The sequence below is a fragment of the Myxocyprinus asiaticus genome, chromosome 48 (assembly GCF_019703515.2).
Source record: "Myxocyprinus asiaticus isolate MX2 ecotype Aquarium Trade chromosome 48, UBuf_Myxa_2, whole genome shotgun sequence".
NCBI lineage: Eukaryota > Metazoa > Chordata > Actinopteri > Cypriniformes > Catostomidae > Myxocyprinus > Myxocyprinus asiaticus.
The window spans coordinates 30,759,432-30,780,174 of NC_059391.1; the positions used below are offsets into that span (position 1 = coordinate 30,759,432).

General features: G+C 40.3%; 1 protein-coding gene across 9 annotated transcripts; it reads left to right on the plus strand.

Moving 5' to 3' along the window:
• Window positions 1–507: 507 nt before the first annotated feature.
• Window positions 508–16,749, plus strand: LOC127437497 (von Willebrand factor A domain-containing protein 5A-like). Of its 9 annotated transcripts, none has more exons than XM_051692456.1 (21): window positions 508–704; window positions 998–1,045; window positions 1,172–1,374; window positions 4,447–4,554; window positions 4,736–4,958; window positions 9,911–10,074; window positions 10,666–10,780; window positions 10,940–11,115; window positions 11,209–11,297; window positions 11,384–11,528; window positions 11,677–11,756; window positions 11,840–11,954; window positions 12,080–12,238; window positions 12,911–13,014; window positions 14,414–14,631; window positions 14,829–14,921; window positions 15,069–15,107; window positions 15,248–15,316; window positions 16,033–16,169; window positions 16,247–16,370; window positions 16,507–16,749. In XM_051692456.1, the coding sequence occupies exons 2-21, from the start codon at window positions 1,003–1,005 to the stop codon at window positions 16,584–16,586; spliced, it is 2,484 nt and encodes an 827-aa protein (XP_051548416.1). In that variant the 5' UTR covers window positions 508–704; window positions 998–1,002; the 3' UTR covers window positions 16,587–16,749. The 9 variants fall into 9 exon arrangements, with proteins under 9 accessions (XP_051548416.1, XP_051548419.1, XP_051548420.1 ...); XM_051692459.1 differs by having other exon boundaries at window positions 15,248–15,301; window positions 16,030–16,169; XM_051692460.1 differs by having other exon boundaries at window positions 15,248–15,301.
• The last annotated feature ends 3,994 nt before the right edge of the window (window positions 16,750–20,743 follow it).

Consider the following 20,743-nt stretch of genomic DNA (forward strand, 5'->3'; position numbering starts at 1 on the left):
GAAGTAATCCAAAGTATTTAGATTACATTACTGACCTTGAGTAATCTAACGGAATACATTACAAATTACATTTTACAGCATGTAATCTGTAATCTGTAGTGGAATACATTTCTAAAGTAACCCTCACAACCCGTACTTAACTGCCTTCTCATGACTATAAAATATAGTAATTTGACAATGTAGTTAATTCGGGTTAATTAACTGAAATAGTTACTTAACTTTTAAAACCACACAAAGACAATCTTGAGAACATTATTGTATATATTGTTTAATTTATATATCCTTAGCTACTCTTTAACTTTGAATATCCCAAAGAGTGACTTCATTTATGGCAAATACTATCTAATCTTCTGGAGAAAAAGCTGCTTTTCACACTGTTATTGTGTTTTTACTGTTTTATATATTCTGCTTCAAAAACTTAGATAACTTCAAACGAGTGTGCGTGTGCACGAGCGTCCAGCATGTAACCTAATTAATATTCATGAGCCAAGCCTTCAGCATTCCTGGATCCGCCTCCTCCGGTATTTATGACTCAGCTCTGCAGTCAGCGCCCAAAAACATTCCCGAAATCAGCTCAGTCACACCCTTTCCATAAACTCTCGTCTTCATTTTTACTTGTTTACTGAAGTTTCTGCAGTCAATCGCGGAGGATTTAAAGAAGGAGAGATTGTGTCCGATTTACTTTCGCTTTGAACAAAGAACAGGTGACTGTTAAAATGATTTAACATCTTTCAGTTTATAGTATATTTGTTTTATACCTTGGCAACTCACTATGTTTATCTATAGTTTACAAATGTAATAAACCGCTTATGTTTCTATGACGCATATAATGTGTCGTGTAAAGTGTATTTATTAATATAGGCTAACTTTATACAGAGACTGTTTATAGCAGATCATTTGAAATATATAATCAACACTACACAAAAATCGAGATTCTGTCTACACAGAAACAGATTGAAAGTGTTGCGCAGTAAATGTGTAATTTCCTGTCACACAGTCAGAATGGTGAACTGCTGCGGTCTCGTGTCAGAGAAGAATATTCCAGGTAAAGTCAACAGTTTAAAGCTTTAACATACATGCGTATATATGTTTCTTTCTCACCTCTGTGATAGTTAACATTGGATTGAATAGGAGTGTGTTGTTGAACATAGATGTTTGTGTGTGTCTGTAGTTCCTCTGAAGAACATCGCAGTGGATCTGCAGGTCCAGGATCATGTAGTTTCAGTCTCTTCCAGTCTGCAGTATGTGAATGAAGAAGATTCTCCTCTGGAAGCCGTGTTTGTGTTCCCTCTGCCCGCTGATGCTGCTGTCTGCCACTTCAGTGCCAAGATCGGAGAGCAAGAGATTGTGGCCGAGGTGCAAGACAGACAGAGCGTGAGTCCAAATACTGACAGACAGACAGACAGAGCGTGAGTCCAAATACTGACAGACAGACAGACAGACAGAGCGTGAGTCCAAATACTGACAGACAGACAGAGCGTGAGTCCAAATGCTGACAGACAGACAGACAGAGCGTGAGTGGAAATACTGAAAGACAGACAGACAGAGCGTGAGTGGAAATACTGACAGACAGACAGACAGAGCGTGAGTCCAAATACTGACAGACAGACAGACAGAGCGTGAGTCCAAATACTGACAGACAGACAGAGCGTGAGTCCAAATACTGACAGACAGACAGACAGACAGAGCGCGAGTCCAAATACTGACAGACAGACAGACAGAGCGCGAGTCCAAATACTGAAAGACAGGACAGAGCGCGAGTCCAAATACTGAAAGACAGGACAGAGCGTGAGTCCAAATACTGACAGACAGACAGACAGAGCGTGAGTCCAAATGCTGACAGACAGACAGACAGAGCGTGAGTGGAAATACTGAAAGACAGACAGACAGACAGAGCGTGAGTGGAAATACTGACAGACAGACAGACAGAGCGTGAGTCCAAATACTGACAGACAGACAGACAGAGCGTGAGTCCAAATACTGACAGACAGACAGACAGAGCGTGAGTCCAAATACTGACAGACAGACAGACAGAGTGCGAGTCCAAATACTGAAAGACAGGACAGAGCGTGAGTCCAAATACTGAAAGACAGGACAGAGCGTGAGTCCAAATACTGACAGACAGACAGACAGACAGAGCGTGTGTCCAAATACTGACAGACAGACAGACAGACAGACAGAGCGTGAGTCCAAATACTGACAGACAAACAGAACGTGAGTACAAATACTGACAGACAGACAGACAGACAGACAGAGCGTGTGTCCAAATACTGACAGACAAACAGAACGTGAGTACAAATACTGACAGACAGACAGACAGAATGTGAGTCCAATACTGACAGACAGACAGACAGACAGACAGACAGACAGAGCATGAGTCCAAATACTGAAAGACAGACAGACAGAGCGTAAGTCCAAATACTGACAGACAGACAGAACGTAAGTCCAAATACTGACAGACAGACAGAGCATGTGTCCAAATACTGACAGACAGACAGAACGTGAGTCCAGTACTGACAGACAGGCAGACAGACAGAGCGTGAGTCCAAATACTGACAGGCAGACAGACAGAGCGTGAGTCCAAATACTGAAAGACAGACAGACAGAGCGTAAGTCCAAATACTGACAGACAGACAGAGCATGTGTCCAAATACTGACAGACAGACAGAGCATGTGTCCATATACTGACAGACAGACAGAACGTGAGTCCAGTACTGACAGACAGACAGACAGACAGAGCATGAGTCCAAATACTGAAAGACAGACAGACAGAGCGTAAGTCCAAATACTGACAGACAGACAGAACGTAAGTCCAAATACTGACAGACAGACAGAGCATGTGTCCAAATACTGACAGACAGACAGAACGTGAGTCCAGTACTGACAGACAGACAGACAGACAGAGCGTGAGTCCAAATACTGACAGGCAGACAGACAGAACGTGAGTCCAGTACTGACAGACAGACAGACAGAGCGTGAGTCCAAATACTGACTTACAGACAGACAGAGCGTGTGTCCAAATACTGACAGGCAGACAGAGCGTGAGTCCAAATACTGACAGGCAGACAGACAACAGAGTGTGAGTCCAAATACTGACAGACAGACAGACAGACAGACAGACAGACAGAGCATGTGTCCAAATACTGACAGACAGACAGAACGTGAGTCCAGTACTGACAGACAGACAGACAGACAGACAGAGCATGAGTCCAAATACTGAAAGACAGACAGACAGAGCGTAAGTCCAAATACTGACAGACAGACAGAACGTAAGTCCAAATACTGACAGACAGACAGAACGTAAGTCCAAATACTGACAGACAGACAGAGCATGTGTCCAAATACTGACAGACAGACAGAACGTGAGTCCAGTACTGACAGACAGACAGACAGACGGAGCGTGAGTCCAAATACTGACAGGCAGACAGACAGAACGTGAGTCCAGTACTGACAGACAGACAGACAGACAGACAGAGCGTGAGTCCAAATACTGACTTACAGACAGACAGAGCGTGTGTCCAAATACTGACAGGCAGACAGAGCGTGAGTCCAAATACTGACAGGCAGACAGACAACAGAGTGTGAGTCCAAATACTGACAGAGAGACAGTCAGACAGACAGAACGTGAGTCCAATACTGACAGACAAACAGAGCGTGAGTCCAAATACTGACAGACAGACAGACAGAGCGTGAGTCCAAATACTGACAGAGAGACAGACAGACAGACAGAACGTGAGTCCAATACTGACAGACAAACAGAGCGTGAGTCCAAATACTGACAGACAGACAGACTGACAGAGCGTGAGTCCAAATACTGACAGAGAGACAGACAGACAGACAGAACGTGAGTCCAATACTGACAGACAAACAGAGCGTGAGTCCAAATACTGACAGACAGACAGACAGACAGAGCGTGAGTCCAAATACTGACAGAGAGACAGACAGACAGACAGAACGTGAGTCCAATACTGACAGACAAACAGAGCGTGAGTCCAAATACTGACAGACAGACAGACTGACAGAGCGTGAGTCCAAATACTGACAGAGAGACAGACAGACAGACAGAACGTGAGTCCAATACTGACAGACAAACAGAGCGTGAGTCCAAATACTGACAGACAGACAGACTGACAGAGCGTGAGTCCAAATACTGACAGAGCGTGAGTCCAAATACTGACAGACAGACAGACAGAGCGTGAGTCCAAATACTGACAGAGCGTGAGTCCAAATACTGACTGACAGACAGACAGAGCGTGAGTCCAAATACTGACTGACAGACAGACAGAGCGTGAGTCCAAATACTGACAGAGAGACAGACAGTGTGAGTCCAAATACTGACAGACAGACAGACAGACCTGTTTGACATGACACAAATCTCAGTGTATTCCTGTCTGACATCCGTGTGTTTAGGAGTTTTCTTTGAGGATCTGATTGTGTCTCTTACAGGCGAAGGATCAGTATGATGATGCTGTGAGTTCAGGTCAGCAGGCATTTCTTTTGGAAGAGAGTGAAGAGAGTCAAATACTGACTGACAGACAGACAGACAGACAGAGCGTGAGTCCAAATACAGACAGACAGAGCGTGAGTCCAAATACTGAGAGACAGACAGACAGTGTGAGTCCAAATACTGACAGACAGACAGACCTGTTTGACATGACACAAATCTCAGTGTATTCCTGTCTGACATCCGTGTGTTTAGCAGTTTTCTTTGAGGATCTGATTGTGTCTCTTGCAGGCGAAGGATCAGTATGATGATGCTGTGAGTTCAGGTCAGCAGGCGTTTCTTTTGGAAGAGAGTGAAGAGAGTTCTGATGTTTTCAGACTGAGTGTCGGGTGTTTGTCACCGGGTCAGAACGCCACCATCACCATCATCTATGTGATGGAGCTCGCTATGCAGGCTGACCATGCCCTGCGCTTCTGTCTGCCCGCTGTACTCAACCCACGATACACACCAGCAGGTACAACATTTCAACGTGATTGATCTCCAGCATGACAAAATGACATCCGTATGTAGCAACACTCATTCACTGTTTTCTTTTTGCTCCTCTAATGCTGCAGCACCTATATTAACTAATGTTATAAAGATAGATGACACTTTTAGTGAAAAAGTGAACTTTAACTTCACATATAAAGTATTCATTATATGTAAATCGAACCATTTGTATTAATAATCATAAACCTCTGTGAGATAGAATCCAGACATCAGAAAAAAGTTTTTCTCCAGTTTAGATTGGGCAATGAATTTTGGTTAAGTATGTGACAAATATGGACTAAAGAGTTTTTATGAGACCACACACTTTTTGAAAAAACTCTATGAATTTAAGTGCGCAATCCAGAAATAATAAAAGCCACAGAATGTAGAAGGGTTTGCACTCCTAAGTACACGTAATATTTATTTTTTTATCTATTGTTGTTTTCACATAAATTAGGAATAACAGGGTTCTCGGTGTGACCGTTGTTAGAAAAGATTGATAGAATCGTTATTTATCACCGTAGGGAAACTGGTTTCAATTTGTACAATTCAGTGTACAATTTGACAATTCACAATACACTCACACAGCACTAGACAAACAATGCGACAACCCAGTGTACATTTATGCGGAAATATCCTACTTCCCACTTCTGAAGTGGTAATTACAAGTATGTTGTGTTCACGTTATTTGTTGTTGGAAAGAGCAGGAAACTTGGACGATGGCAGGTTCATTCATTCATATTTCATGAGGAACTATTATTTTGACACCATAATACATATTACTCAGTTATCTTGCTGACGATAATGGCATTTTGGTCAAATACACGCTATTTTCACAGTGTAAAAATGTACAACATGCATAGAATAGTTGCTGATATATATATAAATGAATATGACCAAAACGGCAAGTGCTAACAATTATCTGTATTTAGAAAAATGAACAAAACCTGTCATTCAGTACAGAAACCATAGTCTCCTCCACCATGATGAAAGTTTATGACTCCTCCCATCTTGGAATCTCGGGTATCAAAATTAGATAACTAGAGTTTTCCAGTCATAATTATGACTTGAGGGGTCATTCATGTGCAACTTCTGATTGAGAAACGCGTATTTACAATAATTGCGATAGCACATGAAGGCAGCATTAAGACAAGTGTTAAATAGAATAAGTTAATAAAGAATTTACACAGTCAAAAAAATATTAAATAAAACATTTAAAATAATGATCATAAGTTAAGTTAAATTCTACCTTACATTATTTAGTAGCAAAATTACTGTTGGAATAAAAGACTGCTTCATTCTATTTGTTTTGGATGTTGGAATCAAATACCTTATGCCCGATGGAAGTAGTAAAAATTCTTCCAAGAGGGGGGTGTTTAGGATCATCTAAGATTTTAGTTGCTTGTCCATTGCTCTAGCTTTATAAATATTTTCCAGACCTAGAACTTTTCCTCCTATTAGTTTATACGCAGTGATGGTAATCCTTCTTAAACTGTTTTTATGTATTACGTTTACATTTCCCAACCAACAGATTAAGCAGAAAGTTACAACACTTTCTACAGTGTTTTGAAAGCGGCACTTACAGCTGAAGTCAGAAGTTTACATACTCTTTGGTTGAAGTCATTAAAACTAATGTTTTAACCACTCCACAGATTTAAAATTAGCAAACTATAGTTTTGGCAAGTCGTTTAAGACATCTACTTTGTGCATGACACGAGTAATTTTTCCAACAATTGTTTACAGACAGATTGTTTCACTTTTAATTGATTATATCACAATTCCAGTGTGTCAGAAGTTTACATACACTAAGTTAACTGTGCCTTTAAGCAGCTTGGAAAATTCCAGAAAATGATGTCAAGCTTTTAGACAATTAGCCAGTTATCTTCTGATAGGAGGTGTACTGAATTGGAGGTGTACCTGTGGATGTATTTTAAGGCCTACCTTCAAACTCAGCGCCTCTTTGCTTGACATCATGAGAAAATCAAAAGAAATCAGCCAAGACCTCAGAAATAAAAATTGTGGACCTCCACAAGTCTGGTTCATCCTTGGGAGCAATTTCCAAATGCCTGAAGGTACCACGTTCATCTGTACAAACAATAGTACGCAAGTATAAACACCATGGGACCACACAGCCATCATACCGCTCAGGAAGGAGACTCATTCTGTCTCCTAGAGATGAACGGAGTTTGGTGTGAAAAGTGCAAATCAATCCCAGAACAACAGCAAAGGACCTTGTGAAGATGCTGGAGGAAACAGGTAGAAAAGTATCTATATCCACAGTAAAACGAGTCCTATATCGACATAACCTGAAAGGCTGCTCAGCAAGGAAGAAGCCACTGCTTCAAAACTGCCATAAAAAAGCCAGACTACAGTTTGCAAGTGCACATGGGGACAAAGATCTTACTTTTTGGAGAAATGTGGAAGGCTCCCCAAAACATTTGACCCAAGTTAAACAATTTAAAGGCAATGCTACCAAATACTAACAAAGTGTATGTAAACTTCTGATCCACTGGGAATGTGATGAAAGAAATAAAAGCTGAAATAAATCATTCTCTCTACTATTATTCTGACATTTCACATTCTTAAAATAAAGTAGTGATCCTAACTGACCTAAGACAGGGAATGTTTTCTATGATTAAATGTCAGGAATTGTGAAAAACTGAGTTTAAATGTATTTGGCTAAAGTGTATGTAAACTTCTGACTTCAACTGTACATGATCAAGGGAAACCATCCAAAACACTTTAAAAATGTAAAAATCCATTAAGGCTGCATGATTGATTGAAATGAATAAAGATTGAAATTGTGATTACAAAACCGAATGAAATGCAGGAAAAATGAATAACCAAACAAAGATCAACACTAAATAAAATAAAAAAACAACACAATTTATTTTTAATCATCGGGTAAAAGAACGAGCGGTGGAGGTTTGTGATTCTGCTATTGATATCCATATGATATGATATGAAGTGTCCGTACTGCATTATTATGGGTGTTTAAAGTAGTGAGAACATTCGTTCATCATACTAAACATTGACACAAGTTTACTTTATTTTGTAGCTACAGACATAAAGTAGCTACAGAGAGTTTAATTTTATTTGTATGAATATTGCGGACAAGACAGTACTGAAATATAGTGACCTTATAAATTTGGCAGAAGTTTATATATTTTTAAGACACTTCATGGAAAATAATTTTTGTTATAGTGAAAGTAATGACACCTTTTATCTCTCTTTTAAAACAAAGAAACTTGGCTGTTGAAAATATTTATTTAGAAATGGTGTAGCCCTCAGGTGAGGTAGATAAACAGTGCAGTCTTCTCCAATTTACACTGGTCACTTCATGCTTTTTTGCTGATCAGATAGCTATCTGATCATGAAAAGACCAAGAGTTAATGCCCTCCAAGACGAATATGAGACTGATATAAATCCAATCAATCACCGGGCAAAGTCTGGACTCGTAATAAACCACATCTTTAAATTCATTGCCTGCATTAGCATAATCATGGAAGTGAACTCTGTTTTATTTGCATATTGCATGGGAATTGAAGATCGGATTTAAATCCATTTGATGGAGATACATTGATGTGGCCAAGTGGAAACTGAATGCGCTTATTCAGTCGGATAGCAATCTGATCAATAAAAACACATGAAGTGACTAAGTGTTAATTCCCCATGATGAAAATTTAATACGTAAGGGATAATCCACTTCTAGGTGTGCGATAAACTATTTTAATGCAAGACGTGGAGGCGAAGAACCACCCGACGTGAAGCGGAGTCATTTGAAATCAACGGCACTGCATGACTTGATGTTGTTGTTTTGTGATGTCATGGTTAATACCAGCTCTGACACTATATCTGCATCCAGAGTTTGTTTGAACAGAGGCATAAAACTATCACAATGTCTCGTTACGGAGGACAGCAGAGTAGGTGCATTAATGCAGAACATTGATTAAAACTGACTGGAACTTCCTGTGCATTAAACTGTATTATTACACGGCTCTCTGCAATACTCGATTCTGTGTGGTCAATAGCGGCATCTAGCGGTCTGATATTGCTCTCTATAACAACATACATCCACGTATCAGACCGCTCATCCATGTTCTGTGAGCTGTCTCTCCTGCTTCACGTAGCCCTCTGCGGTCTCTAAAAGTAAACTAATAAAATAATTTCAACTCAAATCAAAGTTTAATGTCCATTTATAGTATGTGTTTATTTGGCAAGTAGTCTTTAATTACAAAGTAAACACCAACAGAACTCAGACGCAAACCGGATGTTGATTTCAGCTGTTCAGCGATTTTCTTTCTTTTCAGATTACATAATTTCAACGCAAATCAATATTTTATGTCCATTATTTATTTGGTTAGTAGCCGTGTAATAAGCAGGATAATCAGCAGTCAGCCGGTTGTTATTGCAAAATAAACCCCTTCAGGGTGATACAAGAGTCTCCGCTTCACGTCGGGGTCCTGATCATCCTGTCGGGTTTTATTGTGTGATAACAACCGGCTGACTGTACATTATCACTTACATAATGCACGCATTCCAACCAATCAGAATCGAGTATTTGAGCAGACCATGATATAAAGTAAAAGAAGAGGTTTTTTTCCTTTCCATGAAAATATTTTTTTGTGTAATATGAAATTTGTGTGGAATTGCTCGCCTCTGATTTTGTGACGAGCTGTCAGTGTGATGTCACTGCATTAACAACCAGTTCAGTTCTGTTCACATGTCACGATTCAGTGTCAATTCTGTTGTCACTAGCCGAATGTTTCAGGAGAGAATTGTGTTGTACAATGTGAATTCTGTTGAAAAGCAAACTGTGTTGAAACAGATCAAGATTAAACAGGAGTGACATCTGGATTTAACTGCAGTGTGAATGTGGCTATTGTCTGCTGTAATTCTGTCATCTCTCTCTCTCTCTCTCTCTGTGTGTGTTGTCAGGTTCAGGTGGTGGAATCGTTTCTGAGGTTTCATCAGTATCTGCCATTCCGTACTCTCTCTCTCTCAGTGTCCATGTGAGATCTTCAAACCCAGTTTCCAAAATCGAGTCCAATTGCCGTCTGGATCCCTTAGAGTTCCTGAACTCTGATCACACTCATGCAACGGTACTGTGTGTGTGCATGTGTGGTATGTGTGTGCATGTGGTGCGTGTGTTTAAGGAGACATAAGGCAGTTTTTTTTTTTTTTTTTTTTGATTTTTTCCCCTTTTTCTCCCAATTCCCAATGCGCTGTAAGTCCTCGTGGTCGCATAGTGATTCGCCTCAGTCCGGGTGGCAGAATTGCCTGCGCGTCTGAGACAGTCAACCCACGCATCTTATCACGTGGCTTGTTGAGCGCGTTGCCACGGAGACATAGCGCGTGTGGAGGCTTCACGCCATCCACCGCGGCAACCACGCTGAATTCACCTTGCGCCCCACCGAGAACAAACCACATTATAGCGACCACGAGGAGGTTACGCCATGTGACTCTACCCTCCCTAGCAACCAGGCCAATTTGGTTGCTTAGGAGACCTGGCTGGAGTCACTCAGCACGCCCTGGGATTCGAACTAGCGAACTCCAGGGGTGGTAGTCAGCGTATTTTACCACTGAGCTACCCAGGCCTCCTAAGAGATAAGGCAGTTTAATAATGTATTAAGAAGCCTGTAATCATTGATGTGTGTGTGTGTGTGTGTGTGTGTCTGTTTGTGTGTTTGTAGGTGAATCTCAGTCTTGGTCACATGTTTGATAAAGATGTTGAGCTGTTTGTGTACTACGAGAATACCCATCAGCCCACTGCAGTCGTGGAGGCAGGAGTGGCCACTGCACCGCCGGGTAAAAACTCTCTTAAGCATGCTTTATATAATGTATGACATGTAGAGTGTAACATTTTTATTCATTTGATGTTAGTATATTTTACATATGTTGTGTGCTTATAAAAAATAAAAGTAATTTCCTTTCACAGCCGGTGAGTTTAATGTCTCTGTATTTCAGGTTCTTTGATGGCCGATCCAGTGCTCATGATCAGTTTGTACCCAGAGTTCCCTGAGGAAGTGATGTCATCATTGGCATCTCAAGGCGAGTTTATTTTTGTGATTGACAGGTCAGGCAGTATGGACTGCATGATGCATCATGGGGAAGGGGCACAGGTGCGCATAAAAAGTGCAAAGGTAAGATTTAAGATTTAATATATGATGCATTTTTTGCTAATGTATGTATTTATGGAAATGTGTTGAGATGTGTGTACATTTATCTCTCTGTAGGACACACTGCTGTTACTGTTGAAGAGTCTGCCGATGGGATGCTACTTCAATATCTACGGATTTGGCTCTCACTTTGAGTCCTTTTTCCCGTTAGTATTTGGATGTGAAGGATACTTCAGAAATGATTTAGTGGCATTTGGTTTTGTAATATGTGTGTGTGTTTGTGTGTGTGCAGTCAGAGTGTTGTGTACAGTCAGGACACGATGGAAGAGGCTGTGAAGAGAGTTCAGCAGATGAGAGCAGACATGGGTGGCACAGAGATTTTACAGCCTCTGGAACACATCTACAGTCAGCCCTGTTACCCCGATCACCCCAGACAGGTATTACACCTCAGAACACACCTGCACTCCTGCAGATTCTCTCTGGAAATCAAACGTGGATATAATATCACACAGAGAATGAGAATGTGTCCACACAATTATCTGAACATCAGTGAGGTTCAGACTGAGATTTTTTCTCTCTCTGCAGTTGTTCATCTTCACTGATGGAGAAGTGTGCAACACTAAACAGGTGCTGGACCTGGTGAAAAGTAATGTCTACTCTCACAGGTGTGTGGACAAGAATGACATTATAATGTTTAATAGTCCATGAGTGGTGATGAGCTGTGTTTGAGCTGTTGTTGTGTTGTCAGGTGTTTCTCATTCGGGATCGGTGAGGGTGCGAGTACCGCCCTCATCTCAGGAATGGCCAGAGAAGGTTCTGGTCACGCTCAGTTCATCACAGGCACTGACCGTATGCAACCCAAAGTAAGAACATGAACCTCTGCTTTTACAAAAACAAGTGAAACAATATTTATTTTAAATAAAGTATATAAAATACTGTTGTCTGTGTGAATATCTCTAACAGTTGTTTTCTTGTTCATATTTATCAGGTGATGCAGTCGCTCAGATTTGCGCTGCAGCCTGCGGTCGATAACATCTCTGTGAACTGGACTCTTCCTGACGGCGTCACTGTCGACACACTGTCCCCACCCATCTGTGTGCTCTTCCAGGGTCAAAGGGCAATCATTTACGCACAGCTGAAAGGACAGGTAAAATTTGAGTCTGTTTTGATTTTAAAGAGTTAGTGGGCCAAATCCTGCCTGTCAATGATTTTTATACTGCACACTTGATTAATTTAGATTCATTTATTCACTAATGATCCCTTTTAGGAAAAGGGAAGAAAACACATTCAATTTGTTAAGTCTTATTTATGTAAAATGACACTTCTGCATCAGACAAGCATTTTTTTTTTCTCATGTGGGTGGATTTGTCAAAGATATGATAGATATAATTTAGAAAGTCAAGTAATTTTTATTTGTATAGCGCCTTTCACAACACACATCGTTTCAAAGCAGCTTTACAGAAACTCATGCATTAACAGAAAATGAAACTGTAAAATCTATAATGTCTTAGTCTTCATTGTGCATTTAGCAGCTCTTTCAAATATTTTTTTGTAGTTTATTAAATTGAAAGCAGTTAACCTAAAATGTAACACATTAAAATGGTAATAAATGCACAGTATTAAGTGTTTAGTTTTTCATGTTACCATGGGTTAGAAATGAAATAAAAGGAAATACAATTAAAGTAATCTGAAAATTAGTCAGAAAACATTTTCGGTCCCCCTCAAATTTGTATTTGGACAATCGATTAGTTAAAGATCTCTAATTTAGACTCTTAAATCTTCATATCTTCAATTTTGATGTTTTTTCTCTTTGTCATAGAGTTCTGGAAGCTGTGAGGGAGCAGTAATGCTGAAATACAACCTGAAAAATCAACCAGTGACTAACCAGCTTAACTTCACCCTAAAGCCAACACAAGACACAGGGTAACACACACACACTTATAATGCAAGTCAGTGGGGTACAACACTTTCAAGCTTCAAAAAGCACATAAAGGCAGCATAAAAGTAATCCATATGACTCCAGTAGTTTAATCCATGTCTTCTGAAGCAATACGATCAGTATTGGGTGAGAAACAGACCAAAATTCCACTAGAAATCTTGATATCAGCAGTGTCTTTGCCATGATCAGTAATTTAAGTTTGATTACACTTCTTCGTGCTTGACGCATGCACAGAGTTCTGAACACGCTTCAGAAGATGTAGACTGTGTTTCACAGAAGACAGAAAGTCATACAAGTTTCGAGACGACATGAGGGTGAGTAAATGATGAGGGAATTATCATTAATGGAGAATGGTTCCTTTAGGCTGTTTTTCCTCTTGTGATTTAAGTAAACATGAATGTTTCTGAGGACACGAGCAGTTTAACGTACTCCATGTTGTATATTGACATTCGTTTGCAGTTTGTTTTTCCTCTCTGTGTAATTGAAGTGGTGGTGGCGTAGTGGGCTAAAGTTGTAATCAGAAGGTTGCCGGTTTGATCCCCACAGCCACCACCATTGTGTTCTTGAGCAAGGCACTTAACTCCAGGTTGCTCCAGGGGGATTGTCCCTGTAATAAGGGCACTGTAAGTCACTTTGGATAAAAGTGTCTGCCAAATGCATAAATGTAAGTGTAATTGTAAAATGTAATTGTACAACCATTAAGAGAGTTACTGTAATTATTCTTGTAAATGGACATGTTGAAGTTCGTATACTTTTATATTTTCAGTCTGAATAACAGTATCGTAATCGTCCGATCTCAAATCACAGCTTTAAAATGATTGTCTGTTAACAACTGTTGCATGTTGTGTAAAGATGATCTTTAAATCTATTTTAATATGTTTTAATCTGAATAGGACAGTATAGATGTCTATAGAATAGATTATAAAGTAATATGTATAGTATAGTATGTATAGTTCTTTATGTAGTAGAGATGTATATGGTGTAACACACAGTTTAATATAGATGTGTGGAGGTGTGATGGGGAAAAGACGTGAGCCAAACTCATGCCACCACACAACATATCAAAGATTTGCGAGTAAAGCCAAATATGCCATTCTCCAGACTTTTATATAAAGCTTTTACACAGGCCAGGACTACACATGATTGGTTGAATACTTATGCTATTTTTGTTATCCTGAAACATGAGATTTATTGTGCAATCACTTAGAAATTAAATTTCAAATCATATATAGAAAAAGAAAAACATATAGCTCAGGTCATATTTTGCGTATGTGTGCTTTTCAGATCATAAATGTAGAATAACTTTAAATTATTGGTGAATCATGTTTTCTGCGTGAAAACGCTCGCACAATGTTTTTACAGCATTTGTCTGTGTTGCTGCAGATTGGCCGTCCACCGGCTGGCGGTTCGCTCTGTGATTGGCCGTCTGGAGCAGGAGGAACGAGCGGGAGGTGCAGATGTGGAGGAGATCAAGAGAAAGATGGTGGAGCTCAGCATTCAGGCAGGAGTGAGCTGCGTTCATACGGCCTTCATCGGCGTTAATAAAAACAACAGACAGACTGTGACTGGACCGCTGCTGCAGAGGAGAGTCCCGACACAACGTCAGTCATCTGTGGTGTGTGTGTGTGTGTGTGTGTGTGTGTGTGTGTGTTTCATGGAAATGTGTTCATCTTTTTGGATGTGCACAGATTTCAGTATCTGATGTTGAAGAATAATTTCTAAATTTATTTTCATCTGCCTTAATGGTTTACATTTGCAATTTTAATCTCATCAAAATGAGAAATTAATGCTATTTCAGGGCTCTTTGGGATGTCTGCGAAGGGGTGTGTCCCTATGATGATGAAGTGTGCCAATAGGAGAATGATGCAACATGCCCCTGTGATGATGTGCGGTTAGTATACATACGCTTTCTTTTCAACCTGTTAAAAGTGTGTTTTAGTGTGTCGGAGTGTACAGGTGTGTTTAAATGGGAGATTTTGTTTGTGTGACAAGATGTATTTTTCAGTTTTTATCTGTTTTTCTATTTGTTTTTTCTTAGACATGGCGACTCCCAAAATTGCATATTGTTCTGCAAAGCGTAAGAGACGTAAACAGTCACATTATGTGACGCATAATATTTTGTTTTCCTTTAATTCTTTTATATGCATGTGTCCATCTACAGTAAATGTCTTTTTCTCAATAACTGAATGTATTGATCAAGATTGTGTTTTTTAGTAGGCGCTGCTGCCGCCCCACCGATCGCTTTTTGCAGCGCGATGGTTCAATGTGATGGTATGTCACAGCTAGGTAAATCAACTAATCGTGTTCAGGCTTACAAATCAACGCCCTAATCATTCAGAATTAGTTTTAAATGGTGAAGTTAGTTCATATAATAATTACCAAAACTTCTTGTTGATTTTAATCTTGCCTAATATGCACATTTCATGTTTATAAAGATCTTTTACATCCTATAAAATGTCCTAAAAATGACCAAAATAAATGTTATGCCTTTAGCATTATTAATGTAACACTCTAGTTTGACACCAATTTAATGTTTGCCTGTCAAAATTTAACTGTAAGTGATGTCATCTGGGCGCACTGAAGAACTTGCTTATAAATTCTTGTAAGGAGATTATGACGGTTGGTTTTCTTAGAGGGGTTTGTTTTAACTATCTGCTGCTGATCTGGCAGATGTTGATGTTCGTCTTCAGGAAATGCGAATCTAGCTTTCTGATTGTGTCCAGAAATCTCTCTGAACAAGTCTTAAGGCAGTTATGCTGCTGTTGGTTTTAAGATTACATTTTCATTTAATTGATTTATTCATTACTACACATTAGAAAAACACAGCTTTATGTATCCAATTGACTTCTGCCTAACATTTATGTATGTTTATGTGCTGTAGTCTTATATGGTTTGGTAGTGTCATGGCCACCCTGAAGCCCTCAAGGTTCCCCCACATCTCAACTGTTGTTTCCTGTATTTCTCTCCATCTTCACACATAAAAAATAACATGTTTTCAGAAGAACCGGAACCCCATCAGGACCCTTTGCTCCAGTTGATCACTCTTCAGAAGGCTGCAGGTTTCTGGGAGCTTGATGCCTCATTGGCTCGTGTGATTGGAAAGGCAGAAGATCAGGTGACCAATCAGAAACCAGAACAGGTAATAATTAGTATCAAATACATTCAGAGCTTCTGTGTACAGCAGCCAGTAACTAATGAATGTGGATGATGTTCCAGGTGGATGGGTCAGTTTGGGCCACAGTTCTGGCTCTGATCTGGTTAAACGCATTTAAAAAAGATGATCAGGTTGAATGGCAGTTTATGGCTATGAAGGCAGTGTCATGGATTCACTTGCAGAAAGGTGAGAATATTCATCCAGTCGACATTCATAGCCATTGATACTATAGAGCAGTTTGATTAAAGGGGGTAATTGTGTGTAATTACTTCACATTCTTTTTTTTTTTAGTGCAAGTCATTAATGTATGTGTGTGTTTCAGTGGGCACTCTCTCTCAGTGTGTGTGTGCTGGGAATCTCCTGCTGGATTGTCAAGTGTCTGAAGACATGCTGGGAATCTAAATGCTCTTTCACATCTCTCAAATAAGCTTTCAATGTTTTTCATCAACATTAACTACATATACTCAGTGCTTTTTTGCTGATATAGAGAATCAGAATTTAAATGTAATAACTGACAGATTTAATTATCTTTGTATCAGTGATTATTAAAACTGTCCTGAATTCATATTAGTGTTGTGTATGTGATGCTGTAAATATTCACAATGCTCGTGACTTCATATACTGATACAGTGCATTCACAAAGTATTCAGACCCCTTCATTTTTTCACATTTTGTTATGTTGCAGCCTTATGCTAAAATGCTTTATTTTTATTTATTTTTTCCAAATCAATCTACACTCCGTACCCCATAATGACAAAGCAAAAAAAAAAGGTTTTTGATAACTTTGCAAATTTATTAAAAAGAAAAAACTGAAATATCAAATTGACATTAGTATTCAGACTCTTAACTCAGTACTTAGCTGAAGCACCTTTGGCAGCAATTACAGCCTAAAATCTTTTTAGGTATGATGCAACAAGCTTTGCACACCTGGATTTGAGGATTTTCTGTCATTCTTCTCTGCAGATCCTCTCAAGCTCAGTCAGGTGGACAGTCATTTTCAGATCTCTCCAGAGATGTTAGATTGGGTTCAAGTCCGGGCTCTGGCTGGGCCACTCAAGGACATTCACAGAGTTGTCCCTAAGCCACTCTTGCGTTGTCCTGGCTGTCTGCTTAGGGTCATTGTCCTGTCGCAAAAGGTGAACCTTCAGCCCAGTCTGAGGTCCTGAGCCCTCTGGACCAGGTTTTCATTAAGGATATCTCTGTATTTTGCTGCGTTCAGCTTTCCTTCAACACTGACCAGTCCCTGCTGCTGAAAAACACCCCCACATCCTGATACTACCACCACCATGCTTCACTTTTGAGATGGTATTGTGCAGGTGATGAACAGGGCCTGGTTTCCTTCAGACAAGTTGCATGAAATTGAGGCCAAACAGTTCAATCTTCATTTCATCAGACCAGACAATCTTGTTTCTCACAGTCTGAGAGTCCTTCAATGCAGCTGAAATTTTTTTGTAGCCTTCCTCAGATCTGTACCTCGACAATCCTGTCTCTGAGCTCTGCAGGCAGTTCCTTTGACCTCATGGCTTGGTTTTTGCTCTGATATGCACCTTATATAGACAGGTGTGTGCCTTTCCAAATCATGTCCCCGGGAGGATACAGAGGCGTTCCCAGGCCAGCCTAGAGATATAATCTCTCCAGCTTTTCCTGGGTCTGCCCAATACATCACACATAAAACTCTGAACCTTCAACCAAAATTCTTGGATTTAACACACCACCAAAAAACATGGTTTGTGTCTCCATCTTCTGATTGGCACCACCAGCAGGTGGGTGTGTCTTTATAGATCAAGCCTATACAATCTAGAGGGGGTTCAATAAAATCGGTGTAAAATCTTGAATTGCATAAGGCGCACCCTTGCATCTCTAGATGCAGACTTGTTTTTTAAAATCCTTAGCCCACACTCCCTCCTCATACCAAGTTTAAATCTTTCTCCCATTATCTCTCGACAGAAGTTAAAGCTCCAGACTCTGAATTAGCAGGGAGTAATACTCTGATGACTCATGACCTTTTCCAAAAGCAGTAATCAGCACTCCCAGAGTATCTGCCGCTTTGGGGAGGGGTGGTATGCTTCTCCCAAAAATAGTACAGAGCAGGTTCCATGTGGAGAGAGACAATCCACTCATATTAACCTTTGACATTTTGACATGTGAGAAAAAGCAAGATTATAAAGACCACATTCCAACATTAGTGCAACAATCAAAACCAGCGCCAACTGGCATTTATCCCTCCAAACTCAAACAGTCCATGTATGCCTACGAGAATCTCCGTGACTAGTCCAGTGTTTCTAAACAAATTTTGTAAGACTGAATTACACAGCAAAAGATAAATCTATAAAACAAACTCCAGCCACTAGGCAGAATAAACACAAAGAACATGTAGCTTCATCCATAACACTGTTCTTAAGGTGTATTATGCTACTAAATAAACTCCAGCTGCTAGGCGGAACCAGCACAAAATAGCACGCAGATTCTTCAGACAGTCAAACGAATGTTCATTGAGCTGGTCTATTCGACTGCAACATGAGTACAAGCAAATGACTTACTCCAATGACTTTGCAAGAAATACTCCACAAAATAAACTCCAGCCGATAGGCAGCACCAGCGCAAAAAACAAACAAAACAAAAAAAAAAAAACGTGCAGGTTCTTCAAAATGTCAAACGGATGTTCAGTGAGCTGGCCCACTTGGTGTTGCTCTACAAAATAAACTCCAGCCGCTAGTCGGAACCAGCACAAAAATGCAGAATCTTCAAAGAGTCAAGCGAATGTTCAGTGAGTTGGTCCACTCGGTGGCAACATGAGTACCCCAACACGACTCACTCCATTGACTTTATGAAGGACATCACTTGCTGTGAGCATGTAAATGTTTTATTGCCATCCTTAGCATCTATTCTCAATTTGGCCGGGAATATCAGTGCAAAAGCGACCTTCCATTGATGTAAAAGTTTCTTACATTCCTTGAATCAATCACGTTTCTCTCGTTGAGTTCGCAAAGTCTGGGAACAAGAAAAAATGTGTTTTTTCCGAGAAAGCCTTCCTTTACTCCTCGCCTCACGCAACACAAGATCTTTATCGGATGATCTCAGAAATTTGGTCAGAATTGATTGGGGCCTGTCTGCTTCAGCAGATTGCTGAGCCAGAACCCTGTGAGCTCACTCGATTTCCAGCTTATGGCCTGTTATGTCGAGCAGATTCAGAAAGAGCCTATCCAGGAATTTCACCATATCTTGTCTCTCCACTCCTCCCACGATACGTACGTTATTCCACCAGCTACGGTTTTCCATGTCCTCCCAACTTCTCCCAGATACGCTCCAAATCCACCTTGGTCACTAGTGGATTAGCAGATAATTCCCTCTCCAATGACTCCAGATAATCAATCAGTTTCTTGACAAACCCCCGCTCGTGACCACATCAGTAAATTTTGCCTCCATGGCAGCAACGACCTTCGTCAGCATTGCTGACATATTCAACATTTCTCGCCGCAGTTCCCAAAGCTCTCCGACCAAAACGGCTCCCTAGTCCGTGGCCTTGTCAGGGGTATCAGCCTGAACGCGTAAGTGTCTTTTTTTTTTTTTTTATTGTTGGATATTCTCCCCTTTTAATGTGCTCTTAAGTCCTTGTGTTGGCATAGTGACTCACCTCAATCCGGGTGGCGGAGGACAAATCTCAGTCTCACTCAGTCTCCGTCTCTGAGACAGTCAATCCATGCATCTTCTCACATGGCTTGTTGAGCGCGTTACCACGGAGACATAGTGTGTGTGGAGGCTCCGCGGCATTTACGCACAACTCGCCACGCGCCCCACCGAGGGCGAACCACATTGAGGAGGTTACCCCATGTGACTAAACCCTCCCTAGCAACCGGGCCAATTTGGTTGCTTAGGAGACCTGGCTGGAGTCACTCAGCATGCCCTGGATTTGAACTTACAACTCCATGGGTGGTGTTCTGCATCTTTACTTGCTGAGCTACGCAGGCCCCCCCATATAAGTGTCTTTTAATGTCTCCAGAGCATGAGGAGTTTAAATTCTTTGACATATTGCCCTCAATAGAACAGTTATGAAACAGAGTGTATCAAATCACACTGGTTTATATCATAAAAAGTATTAAAACTAGCAAAGTGCACAGAGCTTTCCGTTCACACATCCTATCCTTGTATGGCGTCACCCCCAGTTTTTTCTTTTTAATAAATTTGCAAAGTTATCAAAAATCTGGTTTTTGCTTTGTCATTATGGGGTATGGAGTGTTGATTGATGTGAAAAAATAATACTTTAAATCATTTTAGCATAAGGCTGCAACATAACAAAATGTGAAAAAAATGAAGGGGTCCAAATACATTATGAATGCACTGTACATTACCAATCTACCACCACCACAGTGAACACCCTTTTTTCACTATTTATCATTATCTTAAAAACCTTTTCATCCAAAGACTTTTTGAAATGAGTTTTGTAATATAAATGATGCCTTTGCAAAACTAAATCTTTATTTTTTTTTTTTAAAGTTAAGTTGGAGCAGATAAAGAATCCCTTTTTTTCTGTGGAACACGAGATGTTGGGTAGAATGTCA